A 20471-nucleotide genomic window follows, 5' to 3' on the forward strand; every position below is an offset into this window, starting at 1 on the left:
AGGGCAGATGATTTAATATTCACGAATTCAGTGTTTATAACTACTGTGAATAATGAGACTCAACTGTCCTTATTTTTGTCAGGGCTTGAAATATACACTTTCCTTTAAAACTTCTCCTTCACTAGTTTTTTCTCATTTAGGAATAGAGTTCTGCCTAACAATATTATTATTGGATAACTAAAAACATCAGTTATGTAACTCTACCTCCTTATCCTTTTAATTAATCAGTTTTGCAAAAGGATTGTTTAATTTATTATTCTTTCCCAAGATAGTGTTCTTGGAAAATGGAGTAAGACTATTCCAGTCTTACAAATAGGTGGAGCATGCGAAGAGTTGACTCATTGGAAATGACTCTGATGCTGGGAAGGATTGGGGGCAGGAGGAAAAGGGGACGATAGAGGATGAGATGGCTGGATAGCATCACCGACTCGATGGACATGAGTCTGAGTGAACCCCGGGAGTTGGTGATGGACAGGGAGGCCTGGCGTGCTGTGATTCATGGGGTCGCAAAGAGTCAGACATGATTGAGCGACTGAACTGAACTGAACTGAGTCAGAAGTGATTTATGTCATTTCTTTTGTTGTTGTTTTTCAGTTGCTAAGTCTTGTCCAACTCTTTGCAACCCCATGGACTGCAGTATGGCAGGCTCCTCTGTTCTTCACCAGCTCCTGGAGTTTGCTCAAATTGATGTCTGTTGAGTCAGTGATGCCATCTAACTATCTCATCCTCTGCTGCCCCTTCTCTTTTTGCCTTCAGTCTTTCACAGCATCAGGGACTTTACTAGTGTGTCTTTTCCAATGTCATTTCTAGGCCCGGCCTATACAATCTCCTGGCCAAAACACTCCCAATCTGAGGGCAATGTTAGAATCTATAGGTGGATGATGACAGAGCCTTTGCCAGCCTTGTTGCCAGAAGTACTGCCCAATGCCTCCCCTTTCAACAGGACTTTATTGAAACAGATTTGATCCTAGTAAGCCACTGAGGGCAGGCTTGTCTCCTAACTAATGTAGACATTCTCCCTATTGATCTCAACCTGACCCAATAATGCAACTTTTACTTACCACTCTCAGATCTAGACTTTTGGTACATTCTCCTTCTCTCCTGATCCCTTGATCTTTATCTCAACTAAATATTCCCAGTAAGTTTGAAATATCCTAATATATATCATTTCCCAAGTATGTCATGGTCTTCACCTCTAAGACTCTTTATAGACAAATATGGATAATTCTAGTATGCTTTTTTCTCTCCATTTGTTTCCAACTAACTTATATTTGTCATTCAAGACTGAAATCATTCAAGATCTTTACTCTAATTTTATCAGGTTGGAATTGCAATCTCTCTTTTCTCATTCAAAGTATAATATACATATTTCTCTAACAATTTATTTTATAATGCATTGTTTTGTTGTTTAATTATTTAAACTCTCCAACTAGACCTGTGAGTTCCTTAAGTGTAGAGATTAGTTTGCTCATATATACATGTACTAATTTGTGTGTGTGTGTGCGTTCAGTTCAGTTCAGTCACTCAGTTGTGTCCAACTCTTTGCGACACCATGGACTGCAGCACGCCAGGCCTCCCTATCCATCACCAACCCCGGGAGCCTACTCAAACTCATGTCCATTGTGTCGATGATGCCATCCAGCTATCTCATCCTCTGTCATCCCCTTCTCCTCCTGCCTTCAATCATTCCCAGCATCAGGGTCTTTTCCAATGAGTCGGTTCTTCGCATCAGGTGGCCAAAGTATTTCATCTCCAACTTCAGTCCTTCCAATGAATATTCAGGACTGATTTCCTTTAGAATGGACTGGTTGGATCTCCTTGCAGTCCAAGGGACTCTCAAGAGTCTTCTTCAACACCACAGTTCAAAAGTATCAGTTCTTTGGTGCTCAGCTTTCTTTGTAGTCCAACTCTCAAATCCATACATGACTACCAGAAAAACTATAGCCTTGACTAGATGGACTTTTGTTGATAAAGTAATGTCTCTGCTTTTTAATATGCCGTCTAGGTTGGCCATAGCTTTTCTTCCAAGGAGCAAGCATCTTCTAATTTCATGGCTGCAGTCACCATCTGCAGTGATTTTAGAGGCCCCCAAAGTAACGTCTGTCACTGTTTCCACTGTTTCCCCATCTATTTGCTAAGAAGTGATGGGACTGGATGCCATGATCTTAGTTTTCTGAATGTTGAGTTTTATGCCAGCTTTTTCACTCTTTTCTTTCACTTTCATCAAGAGACTCTTTAGTTCTTATTTGCTTTCTGCAATAAGGGTGGTGTCATCTACATAACTGAGGTTATTGACACTTCTCCTGGCAAGCCTGGCATTTTGAATGATGTTCTCTGCATATAAGTTAAGTAAGCAGAGTGACAATATACACCCTGACGTACTTCTTTCCCTATTTGGAACCAGTATGTTGTTCCATGTCCAGTTCTAACTGCTGCTTCTTGACCTGCATACAGATTTCTCAGGAGGAAGGTCAGGTGGTCTGGTATTCCCATCTCTTTCAGAATTTTCTACAGTTTATTGTGATCCACACAGTCAAAGGCTTTGGAGTAGTCAATAGGGCAAAATAGATGTTTTTCTGGAACCTTCTTCCTTTTTTGATGAGCCAACGGATGTTGGCAGTTTGATCTCTGGTTCCTCTGCCTTTTCTAAATCCAGTTTGAACATCTGGAGGTTCACGGTTCATGTACTGTTGAAGCCTGGCTTGGAGAATTTTGAGCATTACTTTGCTAGTGTGTGATATGAGTGCAATTGCGTAGTAGTTTGAGCATTCTTTGGCATTGCCTTTCTTTGGGATTGGAATGAAAACTGACCTTTTCCAGTCCTGTGGCCACTACTGAGTTTTCCAGATTTGTTGGCATATTGAGTGCAGCACTTTCACAGCATCATCTTTTAGGATTTGAAATAACTCAACTGGAATTCCATCACCTCCACTAGCTTTGTTCATAGTGATGCTTCCTAAGGCCCACTTGACTTCTCTTTCCAGGATATCTAACTCAAGGTGAGTGGTCACACCATTGTGGTTATCTGGGTCATGAAGATTTTTTTTGTATAGTTCTTCTGTGTATTCTTGCCATCAGGAAGATTCCCTGGAGAAGGCAATGTCTACCCTTCTCCAGTATTCTTGCCTGGAGAATTCCATGAACAGAGGAGCCTGGTGGCCTACAGTCCATGGGGTGGCAAAGAGTTGGGCACAACTGAGCGACTAATACTTTTACTTCAACTTTTAACATATAAGTAAATATGTAAGTGTAATAGTAATATTATGATAATGTATATAGAAAATGACAGGGACCAAATGTTTTCTCAACTGGGATCCTAAAACAATAACAATAGCAAGTGATAAAACTTTTTATTTGTATTTTGTTGGGCTAAACTTGAAAACAGTAATGCAATCTGTCTTCCTTTAAGTTCTTTGAGAGCTGTGAGACTCTCACAGTAAGAAAGTAGAGAAGCTTTCTTACTAGAAAGAGTCAGTATAAATGGCCTTTCTGGTCTTTCAGTTTGCCAAGAAAAAAGCAATATAAGGCTAAGTTTTTCTCTGCTTTTCTCAATAAAAATAAATATGTTCAGAATGAAGTCATCAAAAATAACTAATTCCCTTTCTGTTTTATAGAGTCAGCTTATGAACTACATCTGCTCTAAACAGGCTATTCTGTCTAGCAAATTCACTCCATGCTGTGAACTGCCAGAACCATTCCGCGGAGAATGCATTATCAACTCAGAAAACGACAACAAACCTGATCTCTCATCCCTGCCCCTTCGCAGGTTTACAGAGGATCAGTCTGTATGCAAACAATTCACTGACAAGCAAGATTTCTTCCTACAAGGGTAATAAGGCATTTTGTAAAACCTTAATAAAGGGATATTGTAGTTATGGATTCTTTGGGAGAAGTTGCAAACTTGAATGATGGCAGAGGATAGTCAATATCAGTCAATGGTTAAATGGCCAAGAAGATATGCTCTGTGGAATCCAAGGTGGCAGCTACTATTTGGCTCTAGCTGCTTGTGGCCATCTGGGAATGTAGGCTTTGGGTGGTTGGATCAACTGCATTTGGAGGGAGGTTGAAGGTCTCTTGAGTTCTAAATGTAGACAACCAATATAGGAATTTTTAAAAACAAAGTGAGTGTCAAATGTGTGCAAGCTTTGCTTTGAGAGACTTAGAGTCATGTTTAAGTAAGGGCCTCAGAGATTAGTATGGCCAGCTCTTCTGATTATTTTAATACCTACTATCAAAGCCATTGCATAGCATTTCAAGATTAAAGAGATGGAATGCTAACATCTCTGGTGCCCATGAAGAAGTACAAATTATTTGGGTCATAAAGCAAACTGATTTCAAGATGCAATATTAAGACAGTATTATTGTGTGATTGAAATATTTCCAAAGTTACTGCATAAAGTATTATTTGGAGCAACTAAATTCTAACAAAGCATAAAAATTTGAGTTTTCTTCAAAGTTTTCTGTTGAGTGACGTTAGCTATATTTCTGCAATTACATTTGACATTGGCTTATAAAAGTAAATGTCACTATCTGAACTCACTTTCCCTAGACTTGCATTTGGTACTGAAAAAGTGGATAGGCACAACTTAATGGAAATCACATTAGTCTGTGAGTTGGGAGACCTGAGTTCCAGTCTAATTCAGTCATGCATCTGCTTTGAAATGCAGTTCAAGCCATTTAATTTCCCCAGGCTTCTAGGTTCCAACTATAAACTGAGGCAGTTAGATAAGGTCCCTCCTTAAGGCACTCCAAAGGTCCCTCCTGCAATTTTATGATTCCTTTAGAAGTATTCTATAGTCCAAATTTCTCTTTCTTGTAACCCAGAAGAAGGAATAGATTATGGACAAGGGGAAGATGGTGATTTAATACTTACAAAAATTGTAATATTTATAAAATCTAGCCTCAAAGGTCATTAGGAAAAATGTTCTCATCTACACACTTGAAATGAATTTCTAGTAACAGTAAGGAGAGACCCTGAGCCAAGAACTAAAGGTTATCAGAATATTTTAGGTTCAAGTTTGAATCTGCCCCTCACTGCTGTGTGACTTTGGAAAAATCACGTAATTTTATTGATTTGGTTTCCTTATCTCAAAACATAGGCAGAAAATCCTCCCTGCCAGTCACCCAAAATTTTCAAATACCTTAAAGTCAGTTAAAATATTGAATATATTGCATAGATGACTTTTGAAAGAAAAATATGACTTCAGAAACTTACTGTTTACTCTCTAATTTGCTTCATGTGGAAACAGGTTTCTTTATGAATACTCAAGAAGACACCCAGAGTTGGCAGTTCCAGTCATTTTAAGAGTGGATACAGTATATCAAAATTTACTGGGAAAATGCTGTAAATTAGAAAATCCTCTGGAATGCTCTAGCCATGGGGTAAATTCCTTTTATAGAAACCTATTTCTCATACTTGTGGTGTGATTACTAATAGAGAAAAGTCCAGTGCCGCTAGTAGTGCCATGCTTTTATAAGATAATTATGCACGTTCTGCTTGCAAGCACTACACACAAACTACGATTTCCGCCTAAACCGAAGGTCACGTCATTACACAGCAGCGACTCTCTGTGTGAGTCACTGCCTTATACATTCTGTGTTTTATGAAACATTCTCTGTGCAATTTTCTCTTTTAAGTTTGCTTGGCCTGGTAGCAGGTAGCATGAAAGCATAGCCTGTTAGGGTGAGGGAAGGTTGACCATTTCCACCAAGCAGGCCTGGACACTGTCCCTATTTCAAGCCAGAAAGCATACTGTTTGCAGGCAGTGGCTCCTGTTGTGCAGTTGACATGAAAAAGCAGGTGACCTTACAAATCTCTGACCAGGTGATGTCATTCACAGCTTACCAGGAGCCAGGAGGGTCTGGCTTTTGTTATGCTAATGAGTGGCTTGTGCCTTTACAGAGAGGTGGGGATAGAGGGCGAAGGCATTTCTTGTTCTATCTGAGTCCAAGCAGGTACATCTGGCATCTTCCTGGTCTTGGAGAGAAATCTAAATGAAGGTGATTTAGACTTCTGTAGGTTAACAGTGGTCCCCGACCTTTTTGGCACCAGGGACCCACTTCATGGAAGACAATTTTTCCATGAACCGGCGTGGTGGGGAGGTGGGGGGAGATGGTTAGGATGATTCAAGCCCATTACACTTATTGTGCACTCTACTTCTGTTTTTATTACATCCGCTCCACCTCAGATCATCAGGCACTGGATCCTAGACGATCTGGTTAGCAACATTTCAATGCATCACCTGTAGATTTCACAATCACCCTTACTATGATAACAGCCCCTTCTAGGAGGATGGGTGTTTAGAGTTTACAAAGTAGCGTTACAACCAGTGTCCTATTTTATTCTCACGGCAGCTTGGTAAGATAGGTAATGGCAGAAGTACTAGCTACACTTTATAGATGAAAGTATTGGGTTCCAGAAGGTTCAAGTGACTAGTCCAATGCCACTCAGGCAAGAAGGGTTAAATCCAGACGAACAGTTTGCAAATTGGGTAAAGTTTTTACTATTGAACACTGCTTATTAGGATCAGGTGGACTGGGTCTGATTACTTAAGATGATAACCAGTGTTCCTAGCAAAGAGCTAAGTCTGCAAGGCCAATTGTATCTTCCCACTGGGATTTTATTTGCACTGTTCAAGAACTTTTTCAATTTGTATTTAGCTCTGAGAATTCCATGTGATTTCCTTCAATATGTATTTGTGGAGTGCTTCACATCCGGCACGTGTTTTTATTAAACCGTACTTCTTAATATGTATCTACATTTCTATATCTACATCCATATCTCCATATCTGTACTGTTTACATAAAAATGCTGTTTGTTATTAAAAATAACCAATATATACACACATATTCTGATCAATTGAACTTTGATCTATAAATTACTTTTAAGGATCTCTTTCTGGCTTGATGAAAGACTAGCTTCATACTTGTAAAATATGCCATTTAAACCCACAAATGAGTTCACATCAGAGGAAACTAAATATCAATCTGGTTGTCCCACTTTTTTTCTTCACAAAGTACATGGCCATTCCTGTTATAGCAAAATGTGTTTTCTCAACATTTCCAAACTCACTGAGTAAATAAAACCCTGGGTTTAGTAAAACAGTTACATTAAACTATTACAGAAGATGATTTTGCAATCTAACCTCAAGATATATTGTCGCAATAGGCAAACACTGATTATCTTTATTTTTCAGGAAGGGATGTTTCAAAGAGTGGTTCGTGAAAGCCATGAGCGTGTGAAAAATCAGTGTGATTTACGTGAGAAATTAGGAGATAGTAACTTTCACGACAGGTATGCTTCTAAGATATTGTCCAGATTATGCTTGTTAGTGTTTGTTAACTTTTGCTGCTAAGAGTTGCTAAGAGTCTATGTTCAACCTTAAAGCCTCAGAGGCCAAGGAAAAACTCAGTTCCAAATTAACCCAGCTATCCTTATCTCGATGAGATACTTGACTACATAACCTTGTGTGCTTTTACTTTGCTTTTTGGTCCAGTTTCCAGATTCCAATCAATGCCCAGAGGTTAGGGAGCCAGCAGGCCCTGACCCCCCTTCTGCAATCTCATAGGAGCCTCTACCTTTCACCTGTACATTTAGCTTGGGGCTTTGCCTGCAATTTGGAGTGAAGGCTGCAATAGAAATCTAATCTAGGGTTGCTTTGTCAGTTTCAAGTCAGGTCACCATAGCACTACAGTATTTTCATCATCATGAGAGGAAATAAATGGATACCTTAGTTATTAGTCAGAGGGAGTGCACAAAAAAACTCTGTGTGCAGAGAGCCTGGCAAATCCCATTTCTGTCAAAGATTGTATGCATGTGTGCTCAGTTGCTTCAATTGTGTCCAAATCTTTGAGACCCTACGAACTGTAGCCCACCAGGCTCCTCTTTCCATGGGATTTTCTAGGCAAGAATACTGGAATTGTTTGCCATGCCCTTCTCCAGGGAATCTTCCCAACCCAGGCATTGAACCCAAGTCTGTCTGGGTCTCCTGCATTACAGATGGATTCTTTACCCACTGAGACACTTGAGAAGCCCATGTTAAAGATTAAGTATCAAAAAATAAGCTAATTTTCAGTAATGTTTAAGATCTTCCTAGTATAGTCAGACACGACTAAGCGACTTCACTTTCACTTTCCACTTTCATGCATCAGAGAAAGAAATGGCAACCCACTCCAGTGTTCTTGCCTGGAGAATCCCAGGGACGGGGGAGCCTGGTGGGTTGCCGTCTCTGGAGTCGCACAGAGTCAGACACGACTGAAGCAACTTAGCAGCAGCAGCAGCAGTACAGTCTACTTAGAAGCAGAGTACTGGGGAAAAATTCAGTTTGATACAGTGTCCATAATGTTGAACTTAAATGACTGAAACAATGGAACCAGAGAAATTATTCTCATTTCAGACAGAATATTTGTTTTCATTTTCTTTTAACTATTGTGTTTGTTAATGAGTAGTTTAAGGATTAGACCCATGGCTCTCAAACTTTAGAGTGCATCAAAACTACCTGGAGGATTTGTTGAAACACAGCTCTCCTCTAGAGTTTCTGAGTCAGTAAATCTGGGATGGTCCACGAGAATACATATTAATATTTCTAACAAGTACCCAAGGATACTGATACTGCCAATCCAGGGGTCATACTTTAAGAAGCAGCTACATTCTTTCCCTAACTCCATCATAACATAAATGCAATAAATGATTCTGATATTCTGTTGATCTCAAGTCCAGTTTTGTAGTCTTTCTCTTTCAAATCTTTCCCTGAATTCCTCATTCCCCACCACTCTCCTAGTTCAGGCCACCACCCTCTCTCACTTGAATTACTGGCATGGCTTTTCCTTCCCTCACTCTGCCGCTTGCCACTTCCAATTAATTCTTTATATAGCAACCGTAATGATCTTAAAAGCACCATAAAGCTGCTTCTAGAGTTAAGCTTTCTTCTTTCCCCTCTTTTCAATTTCCAATCCCCCCAGTTAAGAAAAACAAAATCTCACTCAGTCACTTTCTAAATGCTCCACTCTTACATGGGTCATTTACTCTCCTTCACATGGGTCATTTTTAGTTATTGTCAGGCTCTCAGCTCCCATGTCATTTCCTCTGGGAGGCCTACCTGACCTCCCTGGGATGGAATTAAATGCCATTCCATGCATACCTATAGCATTCTGTGTTCCTCTCATCACACCGAGTGTACTCTTTTATCTCCCCAACTAGTGTGTGAGCCCATGAGAGCAGGAAATGTTTCCTGATTGCTGCTGTAGCTTCTGTTCCTACATGTCACAGACAACCAATACATGCCTTAAAGACCTGTGCATATATTTATTTCGGAAGCTGTTTACTCTGAGTCTGATTTTACAGTCATCCACATTAGCTATCATACAATCCTTGATCCTATGTAGAAAAAACTGGATCAGAGTGGAGCAATGTGTGATGTGGAAAGAGAGTTCTGAGTCTACTGAAGAAGCCACTGGACCACTGAAATAGGAACTAAAAGAAAAGACTTATGCCCAGTTTAATAACTTGCTCATCCCACATCAGAGACAAATATCAGATGATGACAGACACTTTGTAGAAAGCTTCATTTGAGGCACAGAGTCATTGCCAGGAATAAGAAGACATTATTCTTTCAGGCTCATAGTCCTTTATACGAAGAAAGCCCCACAGCTGTCTGCTCAGGAGTTGATTGCACTCACGAAGAACATGGCAGCTGCCGCCGCCAAGTGCTGCCCACTGAATCAAGAGCGCATTTGTCTGCATGGAGGACTCAGTAAGCACACCCTTGGCTGCATGTTTGCCTATCGTGGGAAGTTCTGAACTCCAGGCCCCATTATCAATCTCATGTCAGTGGACACATCTGTGAGTTGTCACTGGACCCTAAGAATTCTGTCCTTGGGAGAATTTCTTTCTGGTTGGTTCATGTCAATTGTCTTTGATTGACAGCGGGGGTAAGACCTTCACTTTGCAAAAACTGGGAGTGTCAGATTCATCAGACCTTTGCCTGGATCATATCTCAAGATCTATTCCTTGGATTTTCAAGTCAACAAAAGTGATTTTGCTGATTTCAGACTAACTCACCCTAATCAAAAATGTAGTAAAAAACAGCCAGTTTTCCTCTGTGTATCTCCTTTACTCTCACACAATTATCATACACACTTCCAGCACCAGATGTGTGAGTATTTTTTTCTGATAAAATATAATTGTTTTGGTTGCAGATTTAAAATTTTTATTATCCAGGTCTGTCTTCCTTTTATTTTAAATTTTTATTAACAATCATGCCTTCCTTAGGGAACTTGTGGTTTATATTCCTAAAACCTTTCTTTTAAGTGATCTCTTTGGTTACTGTGAAAATGTATAAACTTGTAAATTGAATGCTGATGCTCCATGGTTTCAGCCACTTCATCCCCACATACATAAGTGACAGGGCATTTGTGTGGTCATACTCAGAGGGGCATAGAGCAGGTTTGCAGTCAGCATTAGAGTAAGTATCAGACAAGACAAGGGGAGCAAGGCAAGGTGACTGTTCTAGAAGGAGACAAGAAAATTAAAGAGGTAACTGAAAGAAGAGTCAGGGATTCCTTTCACTATTCATTTATTCATTTTTTCCAATAATTCAACAAATGTTTATACAGGATTTTCCATATACCAAGTTTGATGGTGGTTACCAATGTCCAGTTATAAAACATAGAAACACATTGGATTTGAGCATTTTAAGTAAGAAATCCAATCATCAGTCTTATATCTGGATCAAATTAGCAGTTGTGTTGACCAGAGGCTTGATTTAAACTTGATGCAGCATAAAGAACTCCTGCCTCAAGCCAACACTTGTCTGTAAACTGGGCTGGGAAGGAATGTGAGAGATGGGGTCCAAGGGAACTCACCTTGAGGATAATAGGAAGGTGGAGGTCAAGGTGGAGAACTAGGCTTCACCTGACACTCCTGCTCTTTCCCAGATGATAAAATTCAGGCTGAGTTTAGCAAAAACTAGAATTTGAGAATAGTTTTCTATGGATAAAAAAAATAATCCTGAGGACCACAAAACTTATGGCTCTTATTTTAATTCTTTTCTGGGGAAGGCAAAGTTAATTCTTGGAGCTTTATGCAGAAAGCACGAGGCGGAGCCCATCAGAGCTGCTGTGGGTCACTGCTGTGATGACTCGTACGCCTTCAGAAAGCCTTGCTTTGATGACCTGCAAGTCGATGGAACTTACATTTCTCCACCTTTATCCTGTGACCAAGTCATCAACCTTAAAGAGGACTTGTGCAAAGCTCAAGAGGAGGAATTACAAACTGAAAAGCAAAAGTAAGGATCTTTTTGTACACACAGCAACAGCAATGACAAATACACAATTAATTGAAATCACTCCACCTCCTGACAGTGGGACAGGTTCCCCTTTAGTGCCCACCCTCCCTTCCCACTCTCCTCATATGCATCTTGTCCTCAGGAGAAAGGAGACTGGTCCTCATAGCTCTTTCTCCTTCAAGATCAACAGAAGTGCTAGCTTACTTCTAACTAAGTTATTTATTCTAAGACTTGCTCTTGCAGGGTCTAAATATTATTAGTCCAAGAATATCATCTTTCCAAGTGAGGCCAAGTTTTTGTTGCCTTGAGAATAAACAATTCTTGTTGTCAGCAAGCACAAGGTTGTCACTTGTTCTGTTTTATCACAGTATTTAAAATTCATAAACCAACTGACCCTTGAAGTCCTTTCTTAGCTCCCAAAGTGAACTGATCACAAACTAGTCTTTAAAACTTTTCAGTAAGCATCCGATGACCATTGTAACACTTAGTTAACCATTCTTTCTTTAGCCCCAGCTAATGTGAGCATAGAATACTTTACTTTTGGAGTTCAAGGTTTGCTTTCCCTTGAGGAAATTTTCTGGTACAAATAGGCACCCTTTATGTATGTCATCTTACCAAATCCTGACCACTGATTTAGGAGGTAGATAATATTATTACCCCATTTTAATTGTGAGGGAATTGAGGCTAAGAAGGCAAGAAGAACTGGTATGAGATCACGCAGTAGGTAAATAAGTTGCTGAACTGGAATTTGTACCCAGGCTATTTGGCTCAGAGCACGTATGCTTAACAACCAACATGTAGCTGTTAGTGTGTTCTCCTCAAAGGGTTATAATGCTGGTTAGAATTTTTAAAACTTGAAACTCTTCATGTAAAGGCTAGATAATAAGAAGTATGGAATTCTAGGAAGCATCCCTGTTCTGGTGAACTCATGGTGTTCTGTATGGAGAAAGCAATAACATAGAGACTGATAATATAGAGATTTTTAGAATATTCTGGGAAAATACATACTGGGAAATAAGAGCCAAGCTGGACAAAGCCCTCCATTTCCTGGGAAGTGGTAGGGGCTCTCTCCTATATAGTTCTGGCTGATTGTCAAAGCATAAGTCCACATACACATGAAAAGAAAAAAAATGAAGGGATTCCTGGAAGGAAAAGACAAAATTCAGCGTGATTATAAAGAGAAGGCAGAAATAAAGTCATGCAATAAGATAGAGAAAATAGAAAGAGAATTCTGGTTCAAGAGAAAAGAATTTAAAATTTAGTGAAGAAAAATACAGGGTTGAATGGTTAAGACCTAAGATAGAAGGGTTAGACATAAGATAGTTAAAACTTAAGATTAGAGTGTGCTTCAAATAAAGGATGGATAGATGTAATGAAAATAAAAGATCAATATCACTGAAATGAAGAACCAGAAACAATTTGGTATTGAGGATTAAAAATAGGATCTAAGATTTAAAAAGGTAAATTGAAAAATTGAAAACTAAAGGAATTAGCTGACTTTTTAAATAGCAGTCAGATTGAGAGGTAGAGAGATGGGGAGGTGGAGGTGGGTGGAAGTGGAGAGGAGATAAATCCACTGCAAGCAGATCATGAGTGCGTGACAAGTTACGGGAGGTTTTGCGTCTAGCTTCCAAATGTCACAGAGTCCCCTGCTATGGAAAAGGCAGCTTTTATATTCGGAGTGTCAAGGAAAGGTAACACGATGCTGATACATCTGCTCTAAATCTCATTCCTAGACTTGCGTTCTCATAATGGGAGCCTTTTTCCCCACTTACCTATCCTAGATCAGTGAGTGTTTCTCCTTGTTTAGATAAGCCGCTTCTGTCTGCTCTGGAAGCTCAGTGGTCCCTCTACTGGTGCCTCTGGGGAAGTGCATGCAGAAGCCAGTTCACCCAGCAGGATCGAGAGCCCAACAGTTCAGGGTGTCTCAGGCATAGGTGAGCGAGAGGAGAGAAATTCTGGGGATTGAGACTTGAGGGGTTGGGGGGAGCCAAGCTATGAAGACACCTGCAATCCCCAAAGCTTGTGAGGAAAGAGAAGAAGGGTACCTATGAGGGAGGCTGCCTACCTCCTCTGTCTTCTCTATTATTGTTAAATCTACAGCTCAAATCCTCAGGGAAATTATAAAAATGCTCATCCATTATTTACTGAACGAGTAAATGGGCAAATAGGTAAGAGGTTGTGACAATGTACCATTTATTGTGGGAATCAAGAAGAAGGGAGACAACAGTTGGAAACAGCCAATAATTTGAAACAGACAGTTGCAAGTTGTGCTATTACTATAATTATTCATTATCTTTGCCATCATTTGATGAAATAATTAATATAATTACTCATATTATTTTTGCCATTAATGTACTCAGTGCCTTCAGTATGTCAGTTACTGTACTCAGTCTTTTAATATAGTAATTTTTGGTCTTCACAAAAACCTTGCAAAGTACTGTTTGTTGTTGTTCAGTCACTAAGTCATGTCTGACTCTCTGCGACTCCATGGACTGTAGCCTGCCAGGTTCCTCTGTCCATGGGATTTCCCAGGCAAGAATACTATAGTGGATTCCATTTCCTTTTCCCAGGGATCTTCCCTGACCGGGTATTGAACCCGCATCTCCTGCGTTGGCAGGCAAATTCTATAGGCGTTCAAATTCTCTTTTTGTAGATGAGGCTCAGGGAGGTCAGAGTATCTTACCCATCATCAGAAACACTAGTGAGTGGATGACCTAGCTTGAGCCGAAGTAAGTTTGACTGCAAAGTTTGTGCCCTTTTCATGACACTGGAAGGAAAGAGAAATCCAGATTTTGCATGAACTTGCGGTTAAAACCTCTGCCCCTCCTGTACTGGCTTTGGCTACTTGGAGCTCTGAATTCATAGAAGCCCCAGTAGGTGCTGGGAAATAGGGTAGTCTCACTATGTAGGTACGCGTGCTGGTTAGTTTTTGTAGCCTGGGACTGAAGCTATCCTGAGTTTTTGTAGGTTGGTCAGTGAATTTCAGCATCATGAGCAGTACTGGTTCTGTGGGGAAATATATTCTGAGACAAAATTCACCAAAATTCCAGTGGAAAACAGCCTATATTTCTCACTTTGAATAATCAGTGTGTTAAAAACTGATAATTAATATTCAGAGATAGTATCAACTGTTTTGACTATGCATCGTACATAACCGCACAGACTTGAACGATACAGAGACACAAGGCCGTGTTTCCTCTAAAGTGGGATCAAGTTTAGGTCTAATGGGAAATTTGAATATGTGCATACATCAGCTATACTTTAATAGAAAATAATTTAGCAAAAGATCAAATATGTGCAGAACAGTTGGATAGGAAACGAAATGCTTATACTATTGTATTTCTTTGTAAAATTTTGATATATTTTATTTTTAAAGTAATACATAATCACTGCAGAAAATTTAGAAAATACAGAAAAGAGAACAAAATCATAATACTTTTATTCCAACACTGCAGAAATACCCATAATAAATATATATACAGTGTAGGAGTATAGAATGTCATACCCATATACAAGTCCACACTCCCATGGATGCCCTCTGTTCCTCCATCTATGGTTTGAATGCTTAATAATGCAAGCTTTGCACACTCGTGCTACTACCTGCTTATACCGAGCCATCAGTTCCAGCAATTATCTCTGAGTCCACAGGGGAGCGCTTAGGAAACTCCTGTCGCCTCACTCCCTGAATTCTCCTTGACACCACTCCTGTGCCACTGGGATCAGCCGTGCCCTCCAGGTACTGCTGTCTCCTGTTCAGCAGCAGACTGCATCCCTTTCAAGGGGATGACAAAGCTGCTTTATGTTTTGTTGTTCAGGGAAAAAATAAGACCTTCCCCAGACCCCAGGACTGTACTTGTTTAGTCGCTGTTGTGTCAGTGCTGCTTCTGTCTTAATGGTGTGCAGAACTTTAGTGAAAGTACTCACACAGCCCCCTTTCAAAGTGTTATCCTGATTCCACATAACTCAGAATCGAGTCTAATGGAGGCGCAGCTGGGGAACTGCTGAATTACTCCTGTCTTCTACTGCCCAGGCCTTTCTTAATGAGCGGAAGTCTGTGAACCTGACTTCTTGTCTCAGGACAAGTTCTCATAAGTAGTTCTCACTCCTCAAGTGCTTTCTGAGAGGGAAGCTCACTGCACGGGCTTGTTATATTTGCCCAGAACTATACTATGCCCAAGGAGTTGAAACTACTCCTACAAATTCAAAGTGGAGATGACACAGAGCCTTATTTTAAGGAGGAGACAGAGGGCAGTACATTAGGTAGCATTTATAAATTATCAGCACATTGTCTGAAACCTAGCAAATATCAATACACTCAAAAGATGTTGGCTGTTTCATTGTTTTGTTTAATGTAGTTAAAAAATATAATGTACACGTTAGTCTTCACAACAGCCATTTTAATGGTTTTTTAATATTCCAGTATGTGGGTACAATGGTGGCTCAGCAAAAAAGAATCTGCCTGCAATTCAAGAGAGGTGAGCTTCGATCCCAGAATTGGGAAGATCCCCTGGGGAAGCAAATGGCAACCCGCTCCAGTGTACTTGGCTGGGAAATCCCATGGACAGAGGAGCCTGGTGGGCTTACAGTCCATGGGGTCCCAAAAGAATTGGATATGACTTAGTGACTAAATGACAACAAGAACACGTGGGTACAATAATGAATTTATTCCCTGTTGCTGGGCATGAAAATTGTTTTTAATTTCTAAGTGCCATAAATTGTGGCAATGAATATTTTTGTACATATGTCTTTGTCCCCTTTCTGATTTTTTTTTCTGGATTCCCGGGACTTAGAATTAGGGGTTAACATGGAGTTAATTAGAGTCTCCTAGTCCTTTGACTGTGTTTTGCTGGTGCTCAGAGGATACAGTGATTGCGTGCTTCTCAAACCCACCTGATATTGTATTAATAATAGTTTCTGAAAAGAAACTTGGCTTGTGTTTCCTTGTTCTTTTCAGCCTTTCCGATGGTCCACCTTTTGTGGAGATGTGGACTATCTCTTTGTCCATTATCAAGGCGGGGCTAGGGTGGAGGTGGCAGAGGGTGGAGCTGAAATGGGAAGATCAGAGGCATGTTCAGAGGGCTATCCAGTTAAGCTAAGTTTCTGTCTGATTGTTTAGATGGGATCAGCGTTCTACGGCCATCTGGCCAGGGCTGTTTTTGTGGGTCCTGTGGGCACCACTTGGATAAGCCAAGCCTGGGAGCTGTAGAGAGCCACCTTGGCTTCTCCATTGTCCCCAACTTCACTCCTGCTTCCCTCCCTTTGCCCAGTTCCTGCTCTGGTGTCACATACACGTTGGAGACTTCACTGTGGATGACTGTCAGGCAGCAAAGGCTTGGTGGCATCTCAGTCCAGGAGTCAGGCGACTCAGAGTCACCTTGCTTTGGGCCAGCTGCACTGAGACCTCAGGGAGAAAAAAAGGGCTTTTCGCTGGGCTGGATAGTGAGACTGATGCGGTGCACACCTGCTCTTCTGCTGGCTGGTCCTTCTTCACCATCATCTCTAGCTGATGGCAACTGGCACAAACTGTGTCTGCCAGCCACCCAGGGCAGCCCAGCCTAGAGGTGGGGCGGGGCTGGAGTTCTCTGTCTTGTGATAGAAGACTTACATAATATCCTTAATTTTGCTTCTTGGTAGAAAAAGCCTAAAATATTAATATTTGTTGGATCCCTGGTTTAGAGTGTCATAGAAATAGCTACTTGAAGCTTTGAGATATTTTTTATTATACCTATTCAAGCACAAATAAGGCCACTAGATGTTTTCAATTTGAATTTGAAAATGAAGACCAAGCAAAGGTTTTTTGGAGTGTAAGCAATAAAATTTGGATTAAGGTACATTTTCCCTACTCTTCACACCTTATTTTCTTTGTAGTTAAATCTTTCTTGATCGGAAAAAAAAGACAACATATTTTATTAAATAGACAGACACCAGGTTATAATTTTGAATATTCAAAGTGATTGAATCACTGACATTTATATGGTTGTTGGGAAACTATTCTGTAAGAGACATCTGAGTTGACTGTCAAACTACTAAAGTTTCAAATTAGTGTATTGGCTTTATAATTAATAACACATAAAGGGCCCTCAACGTCCAGGTGTGTTATATTTGAAATATTTATTGGGAAGTTAGTTTTTTAGGATAAATGTTGTTCACAAGAAAATACTATAGGAAAAGCTAATGTATAACCTGTTTTCTACCCGTTGTAATAAAAATAGAAAAAAGTATTTGTCCTAGTAATAATTACATAAAGATAATTAAATTTACTATAATAGGTATATTGATGAGATGTGCTTGAATAAACATGTCGAATAAACATGAAGACGGAGATAGACATTGTGAAAATTGTGAGAACATCAGGTCATTTTCAGATCCTTTAAACTTGAGAGTGAGAGCTATGCAAAAGCATGGGTGGTGTGCAGCTTTCAATGAGTAAGGCAGGTTTGCAAGCTGGCCTTCTAGAACTCAGTGAGTGCTTGTTTTTTTTGCCACTCATTTCTTATTCAGACTCCTCAGCAACCTTGTGAAGCAGAAACTGTATGCAGCAGAGATGCAGTTCCAATCAATTACTGTGGATTTTGCTCACCTGGTGGAGACGTGCTGTCAAGCAGAGAAAAATGAAACGTGTTTCCAAGAAGAGGTATCCCTGTTTCCTTGTTTATTCTCTTAGCATTCTTAGGGGTTATTAAGTTTAAAAAAAATTCTTCGTTCTAGTCATGAATGGACTGGGAGAAAATCACAGTCTCAGTGGATTGGTGTAACTAAGTATTTTGGTTGAAGATACACTAATATTTATGTTCATTTGCAGAAACTAGATGTGTTAGACGTGAAAAGAGATAAACAGAAAGTCATTGATCTTAGATGAACTGAGACGTTTCGGATTGGGGGTGGGGGGAAGAAGGATGAGCAAGACTCTGGTCATTGTAGAGAAAAGGTGTCTGTGGAAATACAGAGAAATTTTAAACAAGTAACAATTTAAAGGCCTGTCTGGGCAAGCTGTAGCTTTGTTTTAGAAATTTCTGGAGGCACAATCAGAAAGAGTCACTAAAGGTAGTTTGGGGCTTAACTAGGAGACCAGGTGAAAAAGATTGTATTTTCTCAGTGGCAGATCATTAGAATAGGCGGTTGAAGAATAGAAAGAGAAACTACGATCAGAAGAAAGTGTCTCTGTGCATATCCACTAAACTGATTACCAGGTGACTGTTTTGTGTTATCAGTCTAATTATATACAGTTAACAAGCAAATGACTTTTCATAAGATGGTAAAGTTGTGTGACTTAAATTTCTAAGAATATCATAGTGATCCTACCATCACTCTGAGGTACAGAAAATTCATGTAAATTCATGGAGGGAACCTGGGATGGCCATTCTCCTGCAGATAAGATGTGAGAAACAGAAATTTGGTTATAGTAGGTTATAGTGTCTGAGTAGAAGAATCCAAGTATATGGTTAAATATATATGTATATAATAAAGCAGCCTTTACAGTCAAAACAGGTTGGGGCTAGTTAAGGCTGGGGTTTAGCAATGGCCTAGGGAAATATTTTCACAGGTAACAATTTTCACAAATGCCTTAATTACCTTCAGTGGCTCTTTTCTGGGCTTCCCTCATAGCTCAGTTGGTAAAGAATCTGGCTGGCTCTTTTCTACTTTTTCAACTAAACTATACATGTACTTATGTTAAAAGTCACATATCTATAGTCTAAGCCAAAGAACTGGTGCTTTTGATTTGTGGTGGGAGAAGACTCTTGAGAGTCCCTTGGTCGGCCATGAGATCAAACCAGTCAATCCTAAAGGAAATCAATCCTGAATATTCATTGGAAGGACTGATGTTGAAGCTGAAGCTCCTTTACTTTGGCCACGTTATGCAAAGAGCTGACTCACTGGAAAAGACCTTGATGCTGGGAAAGATTGAAGGCAAAAGGAGAAGAGGGAGGCAGAGGATGAGATGGTTAGACAGCATCACTGATTCAATGGACATGAATTCGAGCAAATTCCAGGAGATAGTGAAGGGCAGGGAAGCCGGGTGTGCTGCAGGCCATGGCGTCCCAAAGAGTCAGACACCACTTAGTGGCTGAACAATAGACATAATCTGTGACTCAGCTGGTAAAAAATCCACATGCAATGTGGAAGATCTGGGTTTGATTCCTGGATTGGGAAGATCTCCTGGAGAAGGGAAAGGCTACCCACTCCAGTATTCTGGCCTGGAGAATTCCATGAACTGTATAGTCCATGGGGTCACAAAGAGCTGGACACCACTGAGAGCCTTTCACTTTCACTTTCATGGCCTTGTCAAAAAGGTAGTCAAACTACCGCCCTCTGGCTAACTTAGCTTCACTCCCTGTTTATGTAAATAAAGTTATGTGGGCACACAGCCCTGCCCATTTATTTCCATGTTGTCTGCGGTTGCTTAAAACAGCAGAATTGAATAGTTGTAAAATTGAGTAGTTGTGACAGACTGAATGAACTACAGAGTTCCCAATATCTGGCTGTTTACAATAAGAACTTTGCTGACTGCCAGACTAGCTGATACACAAAATGAAAACAGTCACAAATGTCCATTTTTTCATTTTAAAGCCCTTTTACTTTTTGTATTTAGAAAACACATTGCTATCTGAGTAACAACAGTAATAATAATGACTATTGTAGTTATATTATATATCTTATATAATATATATATATATTATAGTTAATAATATTGTAATATCTTTGTATGGGGAAGAAGGTGGTCAAAAAGTAAAAACTTGCAATCAGTTATGAGATAAACAAATGCCAAGGATATGATTTGCAACATGATAAATATAATTAACACTTGTTCCTGTTCAGTCGCTGAGTCGCGTCTGACTTTTTGCAACCCCACGGCCTGCAGCACGCCAGGCTTCCGTTGTCCTTCACTATCTCCTGGAATTTGCTCAAATTCATGTCCATTGAATCAGTGATGCCACCTAACCATTTCATCCTCTGTCACTCCCTTCTTTTTATGCCTTCAGTCTTTTCTAGCATCAGAGTCTTTTCCAATGAGTCAGCTCATAAACACTTTTTCAGAAAGGGCTGTACTTAAGAATTCCCTAGAGAATTTTATTGACATGTTCTTGCTCATAAAGAGGAATACTTCTTGCTGGAACTATTTCACCAGTAGCATGATAGGAAGATTTCTGTGTGCTTTTTCCAACACTTTTTGTCAAACAGCAA

The 20471-nt window shown here is 40.0% G+C and overlaps 1 protein-coding gene across 1 annotated transcript in view; it reads left to right on the forward strand.

Moving 5' to 3' along the window:
* LOC129657273 (alpha-fetoprotein-like) overlaps nt 1–20471 on the forward strand; it is a 45125-nt gene that overhangs the window by 17742 nt on the left and 6912 nt on the right. Inside the window, 7 exon segments of the mRNA XM_055587488.1 lie at nt 3615–3829; nt 5250–5382; nt 7197–7294; nt 9616–9726; nt 9728–9752; nt 11059–11285; nt 17790–17922. Coding sequence (XP_055443463.1) covers nt 3615–3829; nt 5250–5382; nt 7197–7294; nt 9616–9726; nt 9728–9752; nt 11059–11285; nt 17790–17922 — 942 coding nt within the window.

This window comes from Bubalus kerabau, chromosome 7 (genome assembly GCF_029407905.1).
Source record: "Bubalus kerabau isolate K-KA32 ecotype Philippines breed swamp buffalo chromosome 7, PCC_UOA_SB_1v2, whole genome shotgun sequence".
NCBI classification, from domain to species: Eukaryota; Metazoa; Chordata; class Mammalia; order Artiodactyla; family Bovidae; genus Bubalus; species Bubalus kerabau.